This window comes from Dicentrarchus labrax, unplaced genomic scaffold (genome assembly GCF_905237075.1).
Source record: "Dicentrarchus labrax unplaced genomic scaffold, dlabrax2021, whole genome shotgun sequence".
In the NCBI taxonomy this organism is placed as follows: Eukaryota; Metazoa; Chordata; class Actinopteri; family Moronidae; genus Dicentrarchus; species Dicentrarchus labrax.
The window spans coordinates 29,267,452-29,288,244 of record NW_026136707.1 but is presented as its reverse complement, the minus strand read 5'-3'; the positions used below and the strand labels follow the sequence as shown (position 1 = coordinate 29,288,244).

The following is a 20,793-nucleotide window of genomic DNA, read 5'->3' as shown; positions in this document are numbered from 1 at the left end:
GACTAACAACATTCAATTTTTCAATTTTATTTGTATAGCGCCAATTCATAACAGAAGTTATCTCAGGACACTTTTCAAATAGAGCAGGTCTAGACCGAACTCTTTATAACATTAATTACAGAGACCCAACAGTACCACCATGAGCAAGCACTTGGCGACAAGGGCAAGGAAAAACTGCCTGTTAAAAGGCAGAAACCTAGGACAGATCCTTCGGCTCTAGGTGGGTGGTCATCTGTCTCGACCAGTTGGGGTGAGAGAGAGAGAGAGAGAGAGAGAGAGAGAGAGAGAGAGAGAGAGAGAGAGAGAGAGAGAGAGAGAGAGAGACAGAGAGAGAGAGAGCGAGACAGACAGACAGACAGACAGGCAGACAGACAGGTGCAGAGCAACAACAGTATTGGCAATGGCAATCTAGCAGGACCATGGCAGGAGGCTCCACCAGGATCGATAAGAACCTGCGAGACGAGAAAGCACAAGAACTCCGGGGAAGTTAGTAACATGCATTAATGGGACATGAATGAGTGCAGAAAGAGAGAGGAAGAGAGTAGCTCAGTGCACCATGGGAAATCCCCCGATAGTCTAGGCCTATAGCAGCATAACTAAGGGATGGTTCAGGACTCACCTGATTCAGCCCTAACTATAAGCTTTATCAAAGAGGAACGTCTTAAGCCTACTCTTGAATGTGGTGAGGGTGTCTGCCTCCCGAACCACAACTGGAAGCTGGTTCCACAGCAGAGGAGCTTGGTAACTGAAGGCTCTGGCTCCTGTTCTACTTTTAGATACTATAGGACCACAAGTAGTCCAGCATTCAGAGAACGTAGTGTTGTAGAGGGGTAATAGGGTACTATAAGCTCTTTAAGATATGAAGGGGCCTGACCATGAAGAGCTTTATAGGTGAGGAGGAGGATTTTAAATTCTATTCTACATTTTACAGGGAGCCAATGCAGAGAAGCTAGTACAGGAGAGATGTGATCTCTTTTTCTAGTTCCTGTAAGTACTCGTGCTGCAGCGTTCTGAATTAATTGGAGCGTTTTAATGGACTTATTGGGGCAAACTGATAATAAAGAGTTGCAGTAATCCAGCCTTGAAGTAACAAATGCATGGATTAGTTTTTCTGCATCTGTCTGTGATAGGATGTGTCTAATTTTTGTAATATTACGTAAATGAAAGTAGGCAGTCCTGGAGGTCTGCTTTATGTGGGAATTAAATGACAAATCCTGATCAAAGATAACTCCAAGATTTCTGACAGTGGTGCTAGAGGCCAAGGTAATGCCATCTAGAGTAACTATATCTTTAGACAGTGTGTCTCTAAGGTTTTTGGGGCCAAGAACAAGAATTTCGTTTTTTTCTGAGTTTAACATCAGAATATTGCAGCTCATCCAGGATTTTATGTCCTTAAGACATGTTTGTAGTTTAGATAATTGGTTAATTTCATCGGGCTTAATCGATAGGTATAACTGCGTATCATCTGCATAACAGTGAAAGTTAATGCAGTGATTCCTAATAATGTTGCCTAAAAGGAGCATATATAAAGTAAATAATATTGGTCCAAGTACAGAACCTTGTGGAACTCCATGACTAACTGTAGTATTTATTGAAGATTCATCGTTAACATGTACAAACTGCGAACGATCTGATAAATATGACTTAAACCAGCTAAGTGCGGTTCCTTTAATGCCAATTTGATGCTCAAGTCTCTGTAAAAGAATATCATGGTCAATGGTGTCAAATGCAGCACTAAGATCTAATAATACAAGTACAGAGACAAGTCCATTGTCAGAAGCAATCAGAAGGTCATTATTAACTTTAACCAGAGCTGTCTCTGTGCTATGATGAACTCTAAATCCTGACTGAAACACATGGCCCCTCCCACCCCGGACCCAAACTCTTTGAAACACTTCCCTCTGGCAGGAGGCTGTGGTCCATCAGGACCAAAACCTCACACCACAAAAACAGTTTCTTTCCACATTACATTAATGCACTCCCATTTCCTCCATTATTTTAAAAGTACATTTTTTGTGTGTGATTGTATATTTTATGCACCACTGCACCAAGACGTATTCCTCATATGTGTAAAAACCTACCTGGCAATAAATCCGATTCTGATTCTGATTCTGACATAATATAATGTTTATTTAACATTACACACATTGGCCTTAAAAACACACAGGCATACACCAGAGGATGCTGGTCCGTAGAGGCAGGGGAGGTTGGTCCTCCTCTATTGTTGAGAGGAAAGAGGGAAATAAAACTATAAAAAGAGTAACTGGTTGAAATAAATAATTACCAAACAAACAATTATCATTCATGAATTAAGGTTTCTCTCTGCTTTGGAGAAAATCCATCATTCAAATTGTGATTAAAATGCTTCAACAGCGACACCTGCAGGACACCCCTAGTGTTTTTAAGGAAAGTGCAGCTGCTGTTTCAGTGTGGGTATTTACCAATGGTGCTGGGATCATTACTGTCATATTTCCTTTGTAGCAGAGAAATAGAGCTGCTGTGTTTGAACTACTTTGTTGAGGATAACTGCCAGCTGTCTCTGAATACAAAGCACACACCACTTTAAAAAGCCCTGGTGAACCTGGACTTGTGATAACGCATCGTTGGGAATAAAATATTGGAAGTGAAAGTACAGTAAGCTTCGTCTGGCTGATTGGAAATGGGGCCAGCTTTGATTCAAGCAGCAAGTAGTCATCATCAGTCAGCACACTTTCCTTCACAGGTGTTGAACACTGGCTGCTTCTTGTTACATCTCACAGCCTTGATAAATACTCTATCTTCTGCATTAGGCCTGTAGGGTTCATCTGGAAACAACAGCAATGAATACAATGATGTTGTTTTTAAGAACTCTTGGAAGCCATTGATTTACTGTTTCATTGTTATTGAACAGAAGAAAGTAGAGATAATCTGCCAACTAGTGTAAAATAACACGATGCTGTGGGTTGGTTTTCCTCCTGTCCTCCACAATGTTTGAGTCAGCAGCCACTGATGCACACACAGGACCTGGACACATGCATTAGTGGACAGATGTCAGAGTGATGAGGCTGCCACACAGTCGCTGCTCCAAGCAGTTAGGGCTTCAGTGCCTTGCTCAAGACACCTCGGCAGAGCCCAGGAGGTGAACTGGGATCACTACAGGCGTGTTAATGGGGGTGTGTGTGTGTGTGTGTTGTGTGTGTGTGTGTGTGTGTGTGTGTGTGTGTGTGTGTGTGTGTCAACGTGGGTACATTACTGTCATAAATTATGTCATTGATGATGTCACTGATGGGCTTACCTGAACAGGTGAGATTCAGGATGGAGGAAGCGATAGAGGAAGCTGATCTTGCACACTCCCTGAGAGAAGATCCAGACTGAACACAATCAGAGTAGATCCCCCACAAAGGTCTGTATGAAGAATCCTCTCTCTCTCCTACAGAAACAGCAGAACCACAGTCCAGATTTCTACAGGCAACAGTTGCTTTCTTCAGGGTCCAGCCTCGACCCTCCACTGGTCTCCAGTCTCCATTATGTCTCAGCTCCAGTGTTCCTGCACAGCGACTGTCTCCTCCCACCAACCTGACAGACTCTGAACAGAAACAAGAGAGTCATCAGTAAAAGAATAAAGTGAGTTTCATCAGAACAGAAATGAACCAATCAGAGCTGCAGCTCCTCTTCTACCTGAGCAGGTGAGTCCAACAGCTTTTCCAGGTGAGCAGGTGTTTCTAGCTGAGCCTGAGCTTCTACAGTCCAGGAGAGCAGACTCATGGCCTCCACACTGGAACTCTTTGGTCCACATTGGAGCCTCCACTTCTCCATAGAGCGCCCCCTGGAGGACTGAAGGAGCCCCACAGCCGAGCTCCCTACAGACCACCTCTGCATCCTGCTGGTCAAAGTCATCTTCACACACTGAGGACCACCACTGGTTAGACTGGTCAGACTTCACCTCCAGTCTGCCTGAGCACAGACTAGTCCCATCCACCAGCCTGACAGAGTCTGGACAGATAATAGAACATAAAAAAGAGAGAGAGAAAAGACTGAGAAGATCTGTAACCTAGAATAAAAATATGTTTCTACAATGATCCAGAAAATCTAATAGAACTAGAAGAAGAAATTAATTAATCTGTTTATCGAAATTATTCTTATTTTTACATTTCACACACACATTGGAATGAAATACACAAACATGAAACACATCCAGGTTGTTCCTCCTCTTTTGTTGAGAGGTGACATATATGACCCAGTTTTCGCAGTATGAAGTAAATTTCTCCATTTTATGATTAACAAATGCGGTTATCTTCTCCATTTTGTAAACGTTCATTGTAATGTCCATATATTTAAAGTTGGGCTCTCCTGTGATAACCATTTCCTGGTAATACTCTTTTTACAGGCCACCAACAAGATATAAATAAATGTTTATCTCTTTTCGGCCATTCCCCAGGTATGTGTTCAAAGAACATAGTTTTACTCTCAAAATGTATTTCACTTTGAAGATATCTTGTAGAGCCTTGTGTATCTCTCTCCAATAGTCCTTCATGACAGGGCAGTCCCAGAAAACATGGTAATGGTTTGCACTTTGATTTCCACAGTTCCTCCAACAGATAGGGGGGTTATTGTCATAGTGGGACTTCTGACAGGGCGTAATAAAAAAACCTAATCAAGTTTTTCCAACCAAATTCCCTCCATTTCTGTGAGCTGGTACACATCCATTGATACCTCCATATTGTTGTCCATTCTTCCTCGGATATAGTTATCCCTCCTTCCATCTCCCATTTTATTTTGATATATAAAGTTGAGTGTGGTTTCATGTTTAATATTCCCTTATACAAGCATGAAATAATTCTATCAACAGTTTCTGAGTTATAGGCTTTTGTAAACAATTTCGGTCAAACATGTATTTGTCTTTATTACATTTTTTATCTTCGTATCAACATAGTGCCGCAACTGCAGATATCGATAGAAGTCTTGTTTTTCTAATAGATATGTCCTTTTAAGCGTTTCAAAACTGAGCAATTTTCCATCTTTCATTACACTGCATAAGGCTGTTGTACCCTTAGCTATCCAGTCCTTAAATCTAGAGTCCAATTTATTAGGTGTATACTCTGAGTCATAAGCACACCATTTAGGAGCTATAATATCGTTCTCAGGTTCATTTTCCTTTATGATAGCTTTCCATGTTTTAAGGGTCCATTTCACCCATGGGTTATCAATGTTATTTATGTGGGTTTGTATGTTATTATCGGCTAGGATTGCCTGTACGGGGATGGAGGGCGTTTTTTCCTCAATGTTTTTCCATTGGGCAGTATATGACGGGTTGCACCAGCATGTCACCGCTCTCATCTGCGCTGCCAGATCATAATATCTAAAACAGGGCAGGCCCCATCCTCCCTTTTGTTTAGCTAGCTGTAAAGTTTTGAGACGGACCCTTGGTCTTTTACCTTGCCATATATACCTAGATAACAATTTATCCCACTCGTTAAATTGGTTTTGGTTAATCTCTATTGGCAGGCTTTGAAATAAATATAAAAATCTCTGCAGTATATTCATTCTAATAGAGTCAATTCTTGAACTAAGGCTGAAGAGAGGGATGAAGTTCCATCTCGCTATATCATCCTTTATTTTTTTATGTATAGGTAGTGTAGGGGTTACACTACTTTTTCATTAGAAAGGTAATTAATCACTGGGGATTAATAATACGCTCGTAAATGGGGCACCACCTCCGTTGTTTAGCTACTGGAATAATCCGGAGGAAATTATTCCACAGATCTAATCAAATCAATTTCAAATACATTTATCAAATTTCAAAATCTATATTTAATCTCTTTATTTCTGAAGTAGTGATTTATTTTACACGATTCATCGATTTCCCCGCATCAAATCAAACCTGCACAGACAAGGACATACGGTTATATATGTTTATTAACTAAATTAATGAAGAGTAAATAGCATGAAATGATAATGTAAACAAATAACAACAAATAACAGAATATGTGGACAGTAAATTCATTATTAATATTGGGTGATTCAGGAGCGATGGTGGATTTTGCGATACGGCAGTAACCTTCAAATATTACGGGAGTAAATTTTAAGACTACGAGGCCCTCATCGAAAATTCTTCTAAGCTCAAACTATGGGAATCAAAGCTCACAGACAGACACCAACTCTTGGGAAGTGTGTGGGACCCCGGCAGTGTATGTGGGTTTCAGCCTACTTTGTTGTAGAGATGGAGGGACTTCAGGATCTTTCTCCTCCGGCTGGTACTGCTCGGCTGCTGTTCAGAATCACAGGTCCAACAACGTGTCGTCACCGATACCAGTGGCAATAAGCGCTCCAGTCCAAGGCCCAGCGCGGCGCTTTGAGTGCGTTGGAGGCAGGTAGTCTGGAGGATAATGTCTTTGTCCGGCTGAAACGTTTATACGTCTCCTTGAGCGGTCAACCACGGTGATGTCCTTCTGGCTTGTGATAAATGTCTTAAGAAAAGTTCCTCAGAGTGGTTGGTCTTCGGCTTTGATTATGAACTAATCCAACTTCTGGTCTAAAATAACTGTAGGACGAAACGCTGGCCTTGCGAATCCTCTGTAGTCAGTAAATCCAAGAATTAAACTAAATTCACTTTCTGTGAATCAGGAGACAATACTTGACAAGATATATAAACTAAAACAAACTTATAAAAGACTTAACTGTGTTCGTGTCTTGAGCCTTCAAAATAAAAGTACTAAAAAGTACTTCAGCACCGCAAATTATTACGTGAGGAAAAATTCAACACGTGTCTCAAACGAAGTAAAATAACGTACGGAAATTAAAGTAGAACAAAAGTAAATAACGAATGGATCCAACGTAGATTTAAGAAGAGAGTTTTGGAAGTGTAAAAGTAAGAGAGAAAAAGGCAAACAGGAGATGAGACCGGAGTCTATATTATATATGTTTTAGTATGGAGGCGTATCCGGAAAGGCTAATCGCGTCACTTCCTCTAGAGATATTTCGATATTCGTAACTTTATTAACTTACTTCTATCGTGTTTTAAAGTTTCGAAATCCTAATTCACCATCCACAGAACCCACCATGACTTAATACATAGTTTACATGTTTTAACATAACATAACCAAAATTACTTGATGTAAAAATAAAAGCAGAACTAGTTAAAATGTCACAAACATGCATATGAAGCAACACTAATGGATTGTACATATTTCATATAGTGTTAGCTTAATTCTTGTTATAAAATTGTGTGTCAGGCATTTACCATTTGGAACAATACACAATTATAAAACAAAATCCGTTTTGAAGATACCTTACACTATACCATTACCAAAAGGTGGCACTGTGGCTCCATCACACATTCAAGCATTTTACACATGATTTTGTAACTTAGTCCAATCTGAAGACAGAAACATCAGACAAACATTACATTTGCGACCTTCTCATGCTGGATGGCAATCTGTTAATTTTGAGAAGATGAAATTTTACCATAATACTCCATCAGAACTAAATCTATATCCGTGCAACTGTTGCTACTGCTTCCCAGATTGGAATGTCCACTATCAACAGAAAACATCGTAATTTACACTTTAGAGGAAGGGGTGTCAGAATGCCAGATGTGGATTCCAGAGGAGTTTCTCTCTGGAGGTGATACAATTTAGATCAAAGGAGATGCAAACACATTCCATGTCCATTCCATAGGAATTCACAACTAAAAAGGCATTTAAATCATCACACATCTCTTGTAAGAAAATAACGGTTTCCCGAACCTAAGTGTGAAGTGTCGCTCTGATCTATGGAGGAGTCAGTGTTCTGTTGAAGAGGATAAAACAAATTGACACCTAGAGATACCATCTGTGAATCTGAAAAGAACCAGGCTCTCGGTGCAGGAGACTGTCGGCGCCATAGTCTCACCTCCTTTCTTGGGTCAAAAAGGTCAAAGGGAAAAGAGCCTTGAAAACTCTCCTGGTGAAACATAATCAAAATAATATGATGATTGTTGCATTAAGAGACGGATCAAGCGTCTCTCGTAGAGGAAGACGAGGACAAGGTCCTACAGTAGATAGTTGTATTTTGATAGTTTTGTAAGATCTTTTGGTAGGTTGATGCCTAAGTATTTAAGAGACTCTGTTTGCCATGCTAGGGGATAACTACACTACTCACAAAAAGTTAGGGAAATTCGGCTTCCGGAGGAAATTTCAGAATGTACATAAAATGCACTATAACCTTTCCAGGTGATCTTAATTTGACCTTCGCTAAACTTTTGAATGCATATGTCCAACTGTTCAATGTCTCAGTACTTATTGCATAACATGCTGTTTTTCCGGTTCAATGACAGTTTGTATTTAAACAGTCCTCTTCATCATGCTGTTCACATTATAACATCACGAGACCAAGACGACACCTAACAATGGATCAACAGTCCCTGGCCAGTGCGAGGCTTCAATCGGGATGTACTCAGAGGGAGGTTTCCACTGAGCTTAGAGTGTCACAGAGTGTCATCAGCAGGTTGCAATAAGTCCACTTGTGAACAGCATGAGACGTCTTGTCGAGCTGTAATTGATGCTCAAGGACAAAAGACATTTTACTGACAGTGACATTTCTTGTTGTGGTATAGCCACCACTGTTGTTAGCTTTTTGTTTCAATAAATAATGAGATGAAGAAATTACCATTGCATGCTTCTACTTAAATGCCCTACTTTCATGATATAATATCACTGTAGCATCAACTTTTCCATAAATTTCACCCTTAAGTCGAATATCCCTAACTTTTTGTGAGTAGTGTACTTCTTAAATCTAAAATCAAAATTTCAGGAAATCTGCTTTGCATAGATGACTGCATTATCTCTTTTTATTGCAAAGTGTATCATAATATACACTAAAGCTACATTCACAGTTTATAATGCTCACCCAGCTCTGTTCTACTTAGCTGATCATCACACTGGTCTCTTTCCCTCTCAACTAGCTGCTAGCATTAGCCACTAGCCTACTCAATAGCATTAGCCTACTAACAAGACTTTCTGTCCTTAACTTGCAAGCTGAAGTTTAAAAGGCATTTTCAAGAAAGCATTTTTAAAAATGATCCCAAATGCTTAGCCCGGCGGGGAGTCAACTTAAACCTGGCGGAAACCCTGATATGCAATGCTAACCCAACTTTTAACTTTACTGGCTAGCTTTGAAAAGCTATTCCCACAAGACGTAGTGAGGTAGCTCCTCCTTAAACATGCCATAGGCATGTCTACCTAATAATAGAACTTAGAAGAGGGCAGTTGAGTGTTTTCTCCACCCAAGAGGGCAATTTAGTGTATTTTGCCTCCCAATAGGACACTTTAGCGAGTTTTGGCTCCCAAGAGGGCAGTTTAGCACCGTTTTGGCTCCCAAGAGGGCACTTTAGCACCGTTTTGGCTCCCAAGAGGGTACTTTAGCACCGTTTTGGCTCCCAAGAGGGCACTTTAGCACCGTTTTGGCTCCCAAGAGGGCACTGTTCTGGGACCTCCCTGCCCTTCCACGTGCTTACATGGTAAAGCTTAAGACAAAGAGAGCGCCAGCAACACCCCCAAAGAACCATACCAGGCAACCTCCCTTCCATGAGCTACATGGAAGTGCCAGTAAGAGGAGCTAGCAGCACAATAAACCAATACATCTACGCAGACACTAATTTGAGGTAACATAGCTGAGTATGATAGAGATATCCCCAAGAAGTTGTATGTAATGAATTCGCCACCTCTGAGAAATCCATAAAAGCAGTAAGAAAGACAGTTTCTAATAATAAATCTGTGTATTGACCAAAACGCCCGTCCCTAAAGTACGTGATTAGTTTAGTTTTTATTTATTTATTTTAATTTTTTTTAAAGAGTGAAAGAGTGAAAGAAAGACGAATATCATTGCCTTGAGGTTTTCTTTCTCTAGGCCATTTAGCAGAAGACGGACAGATGGGTTCCCGAGCAGGCTGATGGTGGATGGATCCAAACAGCGCAGATGGAACTGAATACCTGTGACAAAGGCTTTAATGGAAGATGGCTGCATTATCTTAATGTAGATTTAGCTTAGCATGTAGGATTGCATGGTTGTGTTTAGTCTAACACGGTTTGAGAGAATGGGGGGCAAGTCAGGCTGGATGGGGCTGCCTCCGGGCACAGCTGGCAAAATTCTGCAATTCAAACCGGGACAAAAATCAGCAATTTTGTTATCCAAGCCTGGAATATGAGCTGCTCTAATGATGAAATTATCCAACATAGATAACCAAGTGAGGCGCCTTACAAATCTATTAATGAATGGAACTGAAGAACGCCCTTTGTTAATGATGTTGGCAGTTGCCTCATTGTCGCAAAAACATGATTTGTTTCCTTGACCAGTCTTTTCCCCACAGAAGACATGAAACAACAATCGGGTACATTCATTAAAGCGGTAGAGAGGCATTAGCTGCAAGGATGACAGTATTTTAGCCATATGTCTGCGAACCACTGATTAATAAAATACCCCCCAAAAACCAACAGAAAGGCAGTTATCATACAGGTCAATCATGCCACTTCTACTGTATGCTTGAATAATTATGTCTCCATATTTCTGTACACAACACCGAAAAACTTGTGGATCTATTGCCCTTCCCTAAATTGCCCCTCATGTCTGCTCCCTGTTGTTCCAAGCTCAGAAAAGCTGTTCATTAGTGATCTAGTAGATCATTAACAGTCACACTATTAGACCTTGCTGTTAATGTAAAGTGCCCAGGGTGAACTGGCACACAGCGTTCGATTTCATTAATATGTTGCTTAATATACTGCGTCTTTTAGAATTAATGGCAAATGATGGTTCTAGCTGCTCATTGTAAAAGAAGGAGATGCCATCCCATTTATCACACAGAAGAGATCAGGACTGGGGCTCGGATCTGCAGCCCTCATCCAAGCTCACCATATCATGGAGTTTCTCTAGAAATCGGAGAGGTCCAGAAGCCTGGATATAAGGGAACTTCCCTGGGGAATAACACACATGGCAAAATTAAGATGTCTGAGCAAGGAGAGCAGTTCTCTTTTGGAAATTACTACTGCCTGCTGTGCTTTCATTACCTCTCTGATGCGTTTAATTGCATCAGGACGCTATCTAGAGTGATGCCTAGAACTCTATAGCCTCACAGGGCCTGATGTTTCTCCTCAGAGAGTGGAACACCTAATATTTTAAAGGTTTATTTGAGAGCAAAAATGCATGGTCTGATTTTGAATTGATAGTCAACTAACAGAGATGGAGCACGAAAGCAGTTGCAGTTATTTAAAAGAATCCAGCAGAGAGCCTCTGACAAGGTGTCAAATATTTTGGGGCTGCTGTAACAACCAAAGGTGAACCTGACTGAGAAGTACATTTCTCTTCATTTAACACCGAACAGATGCCACTGTGAAGGTGTAATGCACGACTTTAAATGCATCTTAAATGCTAAGTGGCTGTGCTTGTGCTGGGCAGCTTCCAAGTATGAATGTGTAACAGTGGCTTCCTCTCAGTGAACCTTCCCTAAATAAATAAAGGCTAAAAAACATTGAATTTAAATGGTTTTGCCACATAAAGGTACAGAATGCCATGTTGCTCCAGCAGTACCTCATTAGACCAGAGAGCTGTTGCAACAGAGACGAAAGGTGATGAGCGCCCTGTGAAGCCCTGCTGAACACAGAGGCCAGCTGCATGTAGGCTTGGCAGCGACGAGGGACGCTGATTGGAGACATTGAGGAATTTTTTGGGAACTGATCAGTATGCGAGGACAGCTTGTACCTGACTGTGTTGATTTGGTTTTGTAGACTACTGGCATTGATGCACGATGAAAATTTCAGAAGTGAAAACATATTGCTGTGATTTGTTTGTTGGTGGTATACTGGCATTGATACACGATGGAAGGTTTAAGGCAACAAAACATACCGACACAGGACCATGACTGGGCCCACTGCTAAAATATAGACTTGATGTGGTGCAGTAGTGGTTTGATCAGCCTCTCTCCGTCGTTATCTTAACATTGAATATGAATTGAGCTGAAGAATCCAAATCACATTTGCACAGAAATGACAGCTGAAAGCAGCAGAGAAAAGACCAGATTTAAAGTTTAACAGCAGCAACATGATTGGCTGGAGGAGACTGTGGCTAAATCTGATTGGATTAACTGAAAGAGTAAACGGCCATGGCTGATTAGAAAAGAGAGGGAGAGAATTGTGAATGAATGAGGCATAATGAGAAGGTCTTCCTGATTGAACTTACACTGAGCTTCATTAGGCCTGTAGGGTTCATCTGGAAACAACAGCAGTGAATACAATGATGTTGTTTTTAAGAACTCTTGGAAGCCATTGATTTACTGTTTCATTGTTATTGAACAGAAGAAAGTAGAGATAATCTGCCAACTAGTGTAAAATAACACGATGCTGTGGGTTGGTTTTCCTCCTGTCCTCCACAATGTTTGAGTGAGCAGCCACTGATGCACACACAGGACCTGGACACATGCATTAGTGGACAGATGTCAGAGTGATGAGGCTGCCACACAATCGCTGCTCCAAGCAGTTAGGGGTTCAGTGCCTTGCTCAAGAGACCTCGGCAGAGCCCAGGAGGTAAACTGGGATCACTACAGGTGTGTGTTGTGTGTGTGTGTGTGTGTGTGTGTGTGTGTGTGTGTGTGTGTGTCAGCATGGGTACATTGCTGTCATTAATTATGTCATTGATGATGTCACTGATGGGCTTACCTGAACAGGTGAGTTTCAGGATGGAGGAAGAGGATTCTGATCTTGCACACTCCCTCAGAGAAGATCCAGACTGAACACAATCAGAGTAGATCAACCACACAGGTCTGTATGAAGACTCCTTTCTCTCTCCTACAGAAACAGCAGAACCACAGTCCAGATTTCTACAGACAACATTTGCTTCCTTCAGGGTCCAGTCTCGGCCCCCCTCTGATGCCAGATCTAAGCCTCCCACTGGTCTCCAGTCTCCCTGTTTCAGCTCCAGTGTTCCTGCACAGCGACTGCCTCCTCCCACCAACCTGACAGACTCTGAACAGAAACAAGAGAGTCATCAGTAAAAGAATAAAGTGAGTTTCATCAGAACAGAAATGAACCAATCAGAGCTGCAGCTCCTCTTCTACCTGAGCAGGTGAGTCCAACAGCTTTTCCAGGTGAGCAGGTGTTTCTAGCTGAGCCTGAGCTTCTACAGTCCAGGAGAGCAGACTCATGGCCTCCACACTGGAACTCTTTGGTCCACATTGGAGCCTCCACTTCTCCATAGAGCGCCCCCTGGAGGACTGAAGGAGCCCCACAGCCGAGCTCCCTACAGACCACCTCTGCATCCTGCTGGTCAAAGTCATCTTCACACACTGAGGACCACCACTGGTTAGACTGGTCAGACTTCACCTCCAGTCTGCCTGAGCACAGACTAGTCCCATCCACCAGCCTCACAGAGTCTGGACAGATAATAGAACATAAAATAGAGAGAGAAAAGACACCAGACACAAATAAAAAGATGTCAAACAACATAATATAATGTTATTTTAACATTACACACATTGGCCTTAAACACACACATGTGCACTAGAGGATGCTGGTCCGTAGAGGCAGGGGAGGTTGTTCCTCTATTGTTGAGAGGCAAGAGGGAAATAAAACTATAAAAAGAGTAACTGGTTGAAATAAATAATTACCAAACAAACAATTATCATTCATGAATTAAGGTTTCTCTCTGCTTTGGAGAAAATCCATCATTCAAATTGTGATTAAAATGCTTCAACAGCGACACCTGCAGGACACCCCTAGTGTTTTTAAGGAAAGTGCAGCTGCTGTTTCAGTGTGGGTATTTACCAATGGTGCTGGGATCATTACTGTCATTAAATATGTCATTGATGATGTCATTGATGGGCTTACCTGAACAGGTGTGATTCAGGATGGAGGAAGAGGAAACTGATCTTGCACAGTCCCTCAGAGAAGATCCAGACTGAACACAGTTAGAGGTGATCACCCACACAGGTCTGTCTGAAGACTCCTCTCTCTCTCCTACAGAAACAGCAGAACCACAATCCAGATTTCTACAGACAACATTTGCTTCCTTCAGGGTCCAGCCGAAGTCCCACACTGGTTTCCAGTCTCCATTATGTTTCAGCTCCAGTGTTCCTGCACAGCGACTGTCTCCTCCCACCAACCTGACCTCCTCAGACTCTGAACAGAAACAAGAGAGTCATCAGTAAAAGAATAAAGTGAGTTTCATCAGAACAGAAATGAACCAATCAGAACTGCAGCTCCTCTTCTACCTGAGCAGGTGAGTCCAACAGCTCCCAATACACTGACACTGAATACACTGGAACACTTGGTATCCATTTTTAAACACTTTCAAACAATAAAACAACATCATCATCTGCAGATTCATCTATTCTGTTCCTTCTGCTCAGGTACTCCACAATCTTTGCTCTCCACACAAAGACGATTCTTTACTTCTCTTTTATTTCTCTATTTACCTGTTGAGTTGGGTGTTCCTTCAGTCTGCAGTGCTGAGGAGAAAACCAGAAAATACTCATCAGTATGAAGCAGCATTTTGAAAAGAGGACAGTTGATCGATCGTTTACACTTTTGATAGGCAAACTTTAATGAATTGCACCAACACAGTAGTTGTCTTTCTTTGTATGGGTCCATTAAAGGTGATGTTGACATCCTGCAGTTAAACTCTCTGAAGTGCATTTCTGTGAAACACTGTCCCTCTGATAAATGTTCATTTGATCAGAATCTGCTGACAGATTACAGATTACAGGACTGTGGTTCCGTTAGCACGCTGAGCTCTTACTATCACATTAATGCTGTCAGCGTCAGGACATGTGACATGTGTTCACTAATTACCTGATATTTATTAGTTCTGATGATTTAGTGAAGTTGACCTTTGACCCCACAGACGCACAAACAAAAACAAAACAAACGTCAATATCTCAGAAACAACTTCCCAGTGACAGTACGCACACACAGCTACACACACCTTCTGACACCACTGAATTATTGCAGAGAGATAATTACTAAAAAACAATCATTGACTAAAAAGTTCATTAAAAACTGGGTTTGATTTGATGAAAATCTGAAGGATTCAAACTTTACTGTGTACAATTTTACACTGTTTTCCTTTTTTTCTTCCTTTCATACATTAATGTTTTTTGTGTGTGTGTGTGTGTGTGTGTGTGTGTGTGTGTGTGTGTGAGAGAGAGAGAGAGAGAGAGAGACACACAAATATTTCACCATCTTTAAAGCAGAGTCCTACCTGAGCTCCACAGCAACAGCAACAGCACCAACAGGTGATCCATGTCCAGGTAGAGCGTCTCTCTGCCCGTCTGTCTGCTGTCTGCTCTGATGTCTCACATGTGCTGTCCTCAGTGTCTGTCTGCGTACAGGAAGAGGTGGAGCTTTACTGGAGTATATCTGACTGACTCTGTCACAGTAGTTATAAAACAGACACAGTTAGAGTTTTAAAGTTTAAACTGATTTAAACTGTTTTAAACTATTTATACTGATTTAAACTGAATTAAACTGTGTGTGTTTCCTGATGGTTCTCTTTGTTAAATAAAGTTTTAGTCCATTAAAGGTGATGTTGACAGTGTGTGGTCTGCAGTTAACTCTTAAATGGACAATCCTCTATAAATGTTTTGAACTTAGAATTAATTGCTATTTTCTAATGTATGTAGGCTGAAATTATATAATTATGACCTTTATTTTCCAGTTTACAGACTGTATCTCCCGACATACATTGCCCATTGAGGGTATAAATTTAACATTTTTCCCTCTTGCGTAACCCTTTCAGTCCCGCCCACTGTTTAACTGCGTACAGGAACCGATCGCTCTATCTGGCTGCCAATCAGCAGATCAATATCTATGGTCTTTCTGAGCAGAATGAGCCGTCACTCTTCCTGTGTGTTGCTATGGTGATCCAAACCACATGTGAGCAGTTTGCTTGTCCGTCTGAATATTTGGCTTTTATTTATTAGTTATGATGATTTAGTGAAGTTGACCTTTGACCCCTGCAGAGTCAGAAAGCTTCGATTAGAGGAAAACCTGAGGAAAAGTGACTCTGAGGAAACATTAAGTTGTTGCACTTTATCAGTTTTCTCCTGTTGAGCAGTGATGGAAGAAGTACTCACATCTTTTACTGCAGTAAAAGTACTAATACCACAGTGTACAAATACTCTGTTACTAGTAAAAGCCCTGTATTTAAAATGTCAATGACAAATATAGTGCTTCCTGTGACTGCTTCACAATAAAAGCACCCTTTTCTCTGTCCAGTTGAAGTGTTTTATTGTGAAGGAGCAGCAGCAGGAAATGTGTTAGCATTAGCAGTTAGCGGTAACTAAATGCAGCAGAGTGAACAGGAAACTGTGAATCTGATTACATGATGGATCGATTCCTGTCATCCTGTCATGAGTCTGAGTCAGTGGAGGACTCGGCCCCGAACAGTGAAAAGTACTGCACAGAGAGATAATGACTGAATATAAACACATTGATTGGATGTTGCAGAAAAAATAATAACTGACTAAAAATAGAAATAAAACCTGTCTTTGATTTGATGAAAATGTGAAGGATTAAAACTTTACTGTGTACGATCTTACAGTGTTTTCCTTTTTGTCTTACTTTGCATTGATGTGTGTGTGTGTGTGTGTGTGTGTGTGTGTCTGTGTGTGTGTGTGTGTCTGTGTGTGCGTGTGTGAAGAGTTCATTTGCAACAACAGATTAAAGCCATTCTTGAAATGAATCAACCAACAGCAGTTTGATTGATAATCCCTGGATTGCACTCACAAGAATCAAAATGGAGATATCTGTTTTTCTAATGAAGCCTTCGTATGTTACTCCAACATCCAACACAAATATTTCACCATCTTTAAAGCAGAGTCCTACCTGAGCTCCACAGCAACAGCACCAACAGGTGATCCATGTCCAGGTAGAGCGTCTCTCTGCCCGTCTGTCTGCTGTCTGCTCTGATGTCTCACATGTGCTGTCCTCAGTGTCTGTCTGCGTACAGGAAGAGGTGGAGCTTTACTGGAGTATATCTGACTGACTCTGTCACAGTAGTTATAAAACAGACACAGTTAGAGTCTTTAACACAAGTGCCTGATAATAATACAGCGTCATTATTATTATTATTATTATTATTATTGACTTAAAGCCCATTCTGTAACTTTTCCTCCTCACAATCAGCTTCAGAATCATGCTGATGTTACACTGACTGTAACAGGGTGATGCTTCCTCTGTACTCCTGTTCTTGCACTGTGGAACTTTGGTCTGCGGGTCGGGACGAGTGTGTAACGCTTTACGGCACTAAGGCACACACCACCAACTATGTGACTGATTTTGGTGAAACTGGATCATATTTTATGGAGAAAATGTTTTCTGGTTTTCCCTCTGACGTCCTCTGACTGCTCCGCCCCTCATCCTCATCATCAACTTTCTCTCTGATGGCAGCACCACTGATTTAAACTGATTTAAACTGATTTAAACTGATTTTAGGGTATAAATTTAAAATTTTTCTCTCTTGCGTAACCCTTTCAGTCCCGCCCACTGTTTAACTGCGTACAGGAACCGATCGCTCTATCTGGCTACCAATCAGCAGATCAATATCTATGGTCTTTCTGAGCAGAATCCGCCGTCACTCTTCCTGTGTGTTGCTATGGTGATCCAAACCACATGTGAGCAGTTTGCTTGTCCGTCTGAATATTTGGCTTTTATTTATTAGTTACCCTACTCCTAAAGAATGATTATAAAATGATGGCGTTAATATTTGCCAGGAGAATTAAAGTAACTCTTGAGACAATTATAGATGAGACACAGTCAGGCTTTATGAGGAATAGGCACATCTCCAATAATATTAGATATTCTTGACTACTCTGACCTGATATCTGAAGATGGCTTCATCCTCTTCTTAGATTTCTATAAGGCCTTTGATACAATAGAACACCAATTTATTTTTCTGTCTTTAGAAAAAATTGGTTTTGGGGGATTTTTTCTGCAAAGCAATTAAAACTTTATATGTTAATGGGAATAGCTCTATTAAACTGAAAAATGGAACTTCCCCTAGATTTAATCTGAAACGGGTCATTCATCAGGGATGCCCGATTTCACCTTATCTGTTTTTACTCTGTACACAAATTCTCACAACTCATGTTGTTGTATACAAGGAATTTCTATTGCGGGTAGGAATATCATCATCAGTCAGCTTGCTGACAATACCACAATCTTTCTGTTGTTATGAATAATTGTGAATCTGGTGGGCTCAACCTTTCGGACTTTAATACACTAAACAATACTTTTAAGATAAATCGGGCTAAGCATTTTCTAAAAAACCCTGTCTCGATTTGGAATTTTACTCCCCACTATATATTGTCTCGCTTTGGTGGTCTGAGCTTTATTTTGAACTGTAATAACAATGTGGACAAACTCCTTGTAAAACTGTCCACTTTCCATAAGCAGGTCCTTTTAGCATGGTCTCTCATTTATAAGCACAATTTCTCACCTCACAGGTATCTAATTTGGAATAACAGAGATATTTCATCCAAAAACAAGTCACTCTTTTTGAGAGTTGGGTACAGAATCAGATTCTGCTGGTGGGCCAGCTATTTAACGGAGAGGGGTGACTTTTCTCTTATAGAGAGTTTCTATCAACATATAATATTCCAGTTATGCCACGAGAATTTGCACGCCATTCCATCAGGCTCAATAATGCTTTTTAGAAATACTGGCAGACCTCCACCCACTTCTGTCTCCCTCCCCTCTGTGGCTGAATCACCTGTTGGAAAAATCTGTTTTTCTAAACTCCCTCGAAATAATAAGAACATTCGTGCCTTGTTTCAGAAAAAAAATTGTATCTATTCCAAATGTGATGTTTTATTGGAACCGATTTGTAAACGACATTGACTGGACAAAAGTTTGGATGATTCCTCACAGATACCTGAGAGTAAACAAGGTGAAAGAAGTGTGGTTCAGAATAATTCACAGATATTACACTGCTAATCATTACATGGTTAAATTTAAGAGACATCTGTAGTATATAGTGCCGTGCACTTATACTGTCACAATGATGTTAGTGACGTGTAGGCGGAGTGATACTGTGTTGTGATGTGTCTAGTTCCCGGTCTACTGGAGTGCGTGTAATGCAGGCTACAAGTGTGTGTAATAAAGCGACACTCTTGGAGTTAAAGACAAGCCTATGGATGTCCGTTATGTATGTCGAGTCACCCGGTCATGAAGAACTATAACAACATCAATACAAACTGTTCTTTTTGTGAAGACCACCCAGAAACTGTTTTGCACTCTTGGTATTGCTTACACACCAGAACATTTTGGCAAAACCTCAGCAGATTCGTCATTGACCATATTTATAAAGACTTTGCCTTATTGTGGGAGAATGTGGTATTTTGCTTTTATAGAAGTCAAAGGAAAGAAAATATGTACTTCATTATAAATGTATTAATTCTGTTGGCAAAATTCCACATTCATAAATGTAAATTCAACGGTAAAAGACCTAATTTTGTACCTTTTCTCCATGAAGTTGTACATTATATTAATTTGATTTCTGGCTCCAACAACAAAAAGGCGGTTAAAACTGTCAACATATGGTCATCTTTCTCTTTTTAATAACATGTGGGCTTCCCCTGGCAAGGCTTTGTTTCTCTTTGTTTGTGTTTTGTATGTTTGTTTACTGTTGCATATGTATATTTCTATGAGTCATGTCTGAATTGTAAACCTCTTCTTGTAGTAAAGATGACTTTGAAAGTAAAAAAAAAAGAAAAGAAGTGTATTACAGCAGTAGTTAGTAGCGTAAAGTTCTGAGTGAGTTTCATTCAGATTTCTGCTTTAGTGGAGGCAGTCTACATTTGTGTTGAGTATATCAACTTGGAATTAAATATTGTTCCCTCAGCACACATGTAACCTGCTATTCTCATTTGAGTGAACCTGCATCAATTATTTATTTATTTATTTTGTTTAACTTTCTTCTTTATTGCAATAAACAGGTTTACAATTCAGACGTGACTCACAAAAATATATATATGCAACCGAACATACATGATTTAATGTACAGTACTAATAGTTTTGCAAAAAAAATATTGTAATTTTGCAACGCAACAACAATTAAAAATATACACAAACAAATTGATAAACACATCATACACACACACACACACTGGTATAATCAGCACAACTCAGTCTTTGTAGAATGGAGGACAAATGTCTGTAAATCATCAGCAGATCAATATCTATGGTCTTTATGGTCAGTGTGTCGCATGTTCACAAATGCAAAACTACATGGCAAACTTGGATTGTGACATTTTGTTTAGCTAAATATAAAAAGTGTGGAAAGTCACTGGGAGAGTTTTGTAAGAACAAAATAATGAACAAAACACAGTGTGTTGTTTTAGGTTCCCTCCGTTCTGCAGCATCCAATCTCTCACTGCTCTGGGATGGAGACTGTTGTATTAAATGCTCTTGTGCTCATGAAGAAGATGTGTATCTATGTGAAGTTGTGAAATCCTAGCAGAGTGTAACTTCTTCATGTTGAGTGCGTCTGTGTAATAATACTGCATGACAACTGTTGCTAAGCCGACGCAGTGAGCGTCAGAGACAAGAAAACACTCAATCTGTCAAAGAAAGAAGCCTATTAAGTCTCTATGATTGGTTAATAAATATAAAAAATAGAAAATAATAGACAAAAAATTGTACATAATTGGTTGATTCAAGAATGGCTTTTATTTATTTTTCAGTTATTATAACACCCAATCAATGTCTTTATATTCAGTCATTATGTCTCTGAGTCCTCCACTGATGTTTTTACTTTTGATTTTTAAAACATGTTTAACAGCAGCATCAAATG

The 20,793-nt window shown here is 40.3% G+C and overlaps 1 protein-coding gene across 1 annotated transcript; it reads right to left on the bottom strand.

The window, feature by feature from the left end:
* Positions 1-2,889: 2,889 nt before the first annotated feature.
* Positions 2,890-15,356, bottom strand: LOC127367363 (scavenger receptor cysteine-rich type 1 protein M130-like). Its single transcript, XM_051407126.1, has 8 exons — positions 15,202-15,356; positions 14,417-14,449; positions 13,767-14,120; positions 13,061-13,375; positions 12,663-12,968; positions 3,658-3,972; positions 3,275-3,565; positions 2,890-3,003 (listed from the first exon to the last, which is right to left on the bottom strand). The coding sequence occupies exons 1-8, from the start codon at positions 15,242-15,244 to the stop codon at positions 2,915-2,917; spliced, it is 1,746 nt and encodes a 581-aa protein (XP_051263086.1). The 5' UTR covers positions 15,245-15,356; the 3' UTR covers positions 2,890-2,914.
* Positions 15,357-20,793: the final 5,437 nt, after the last annotated feature.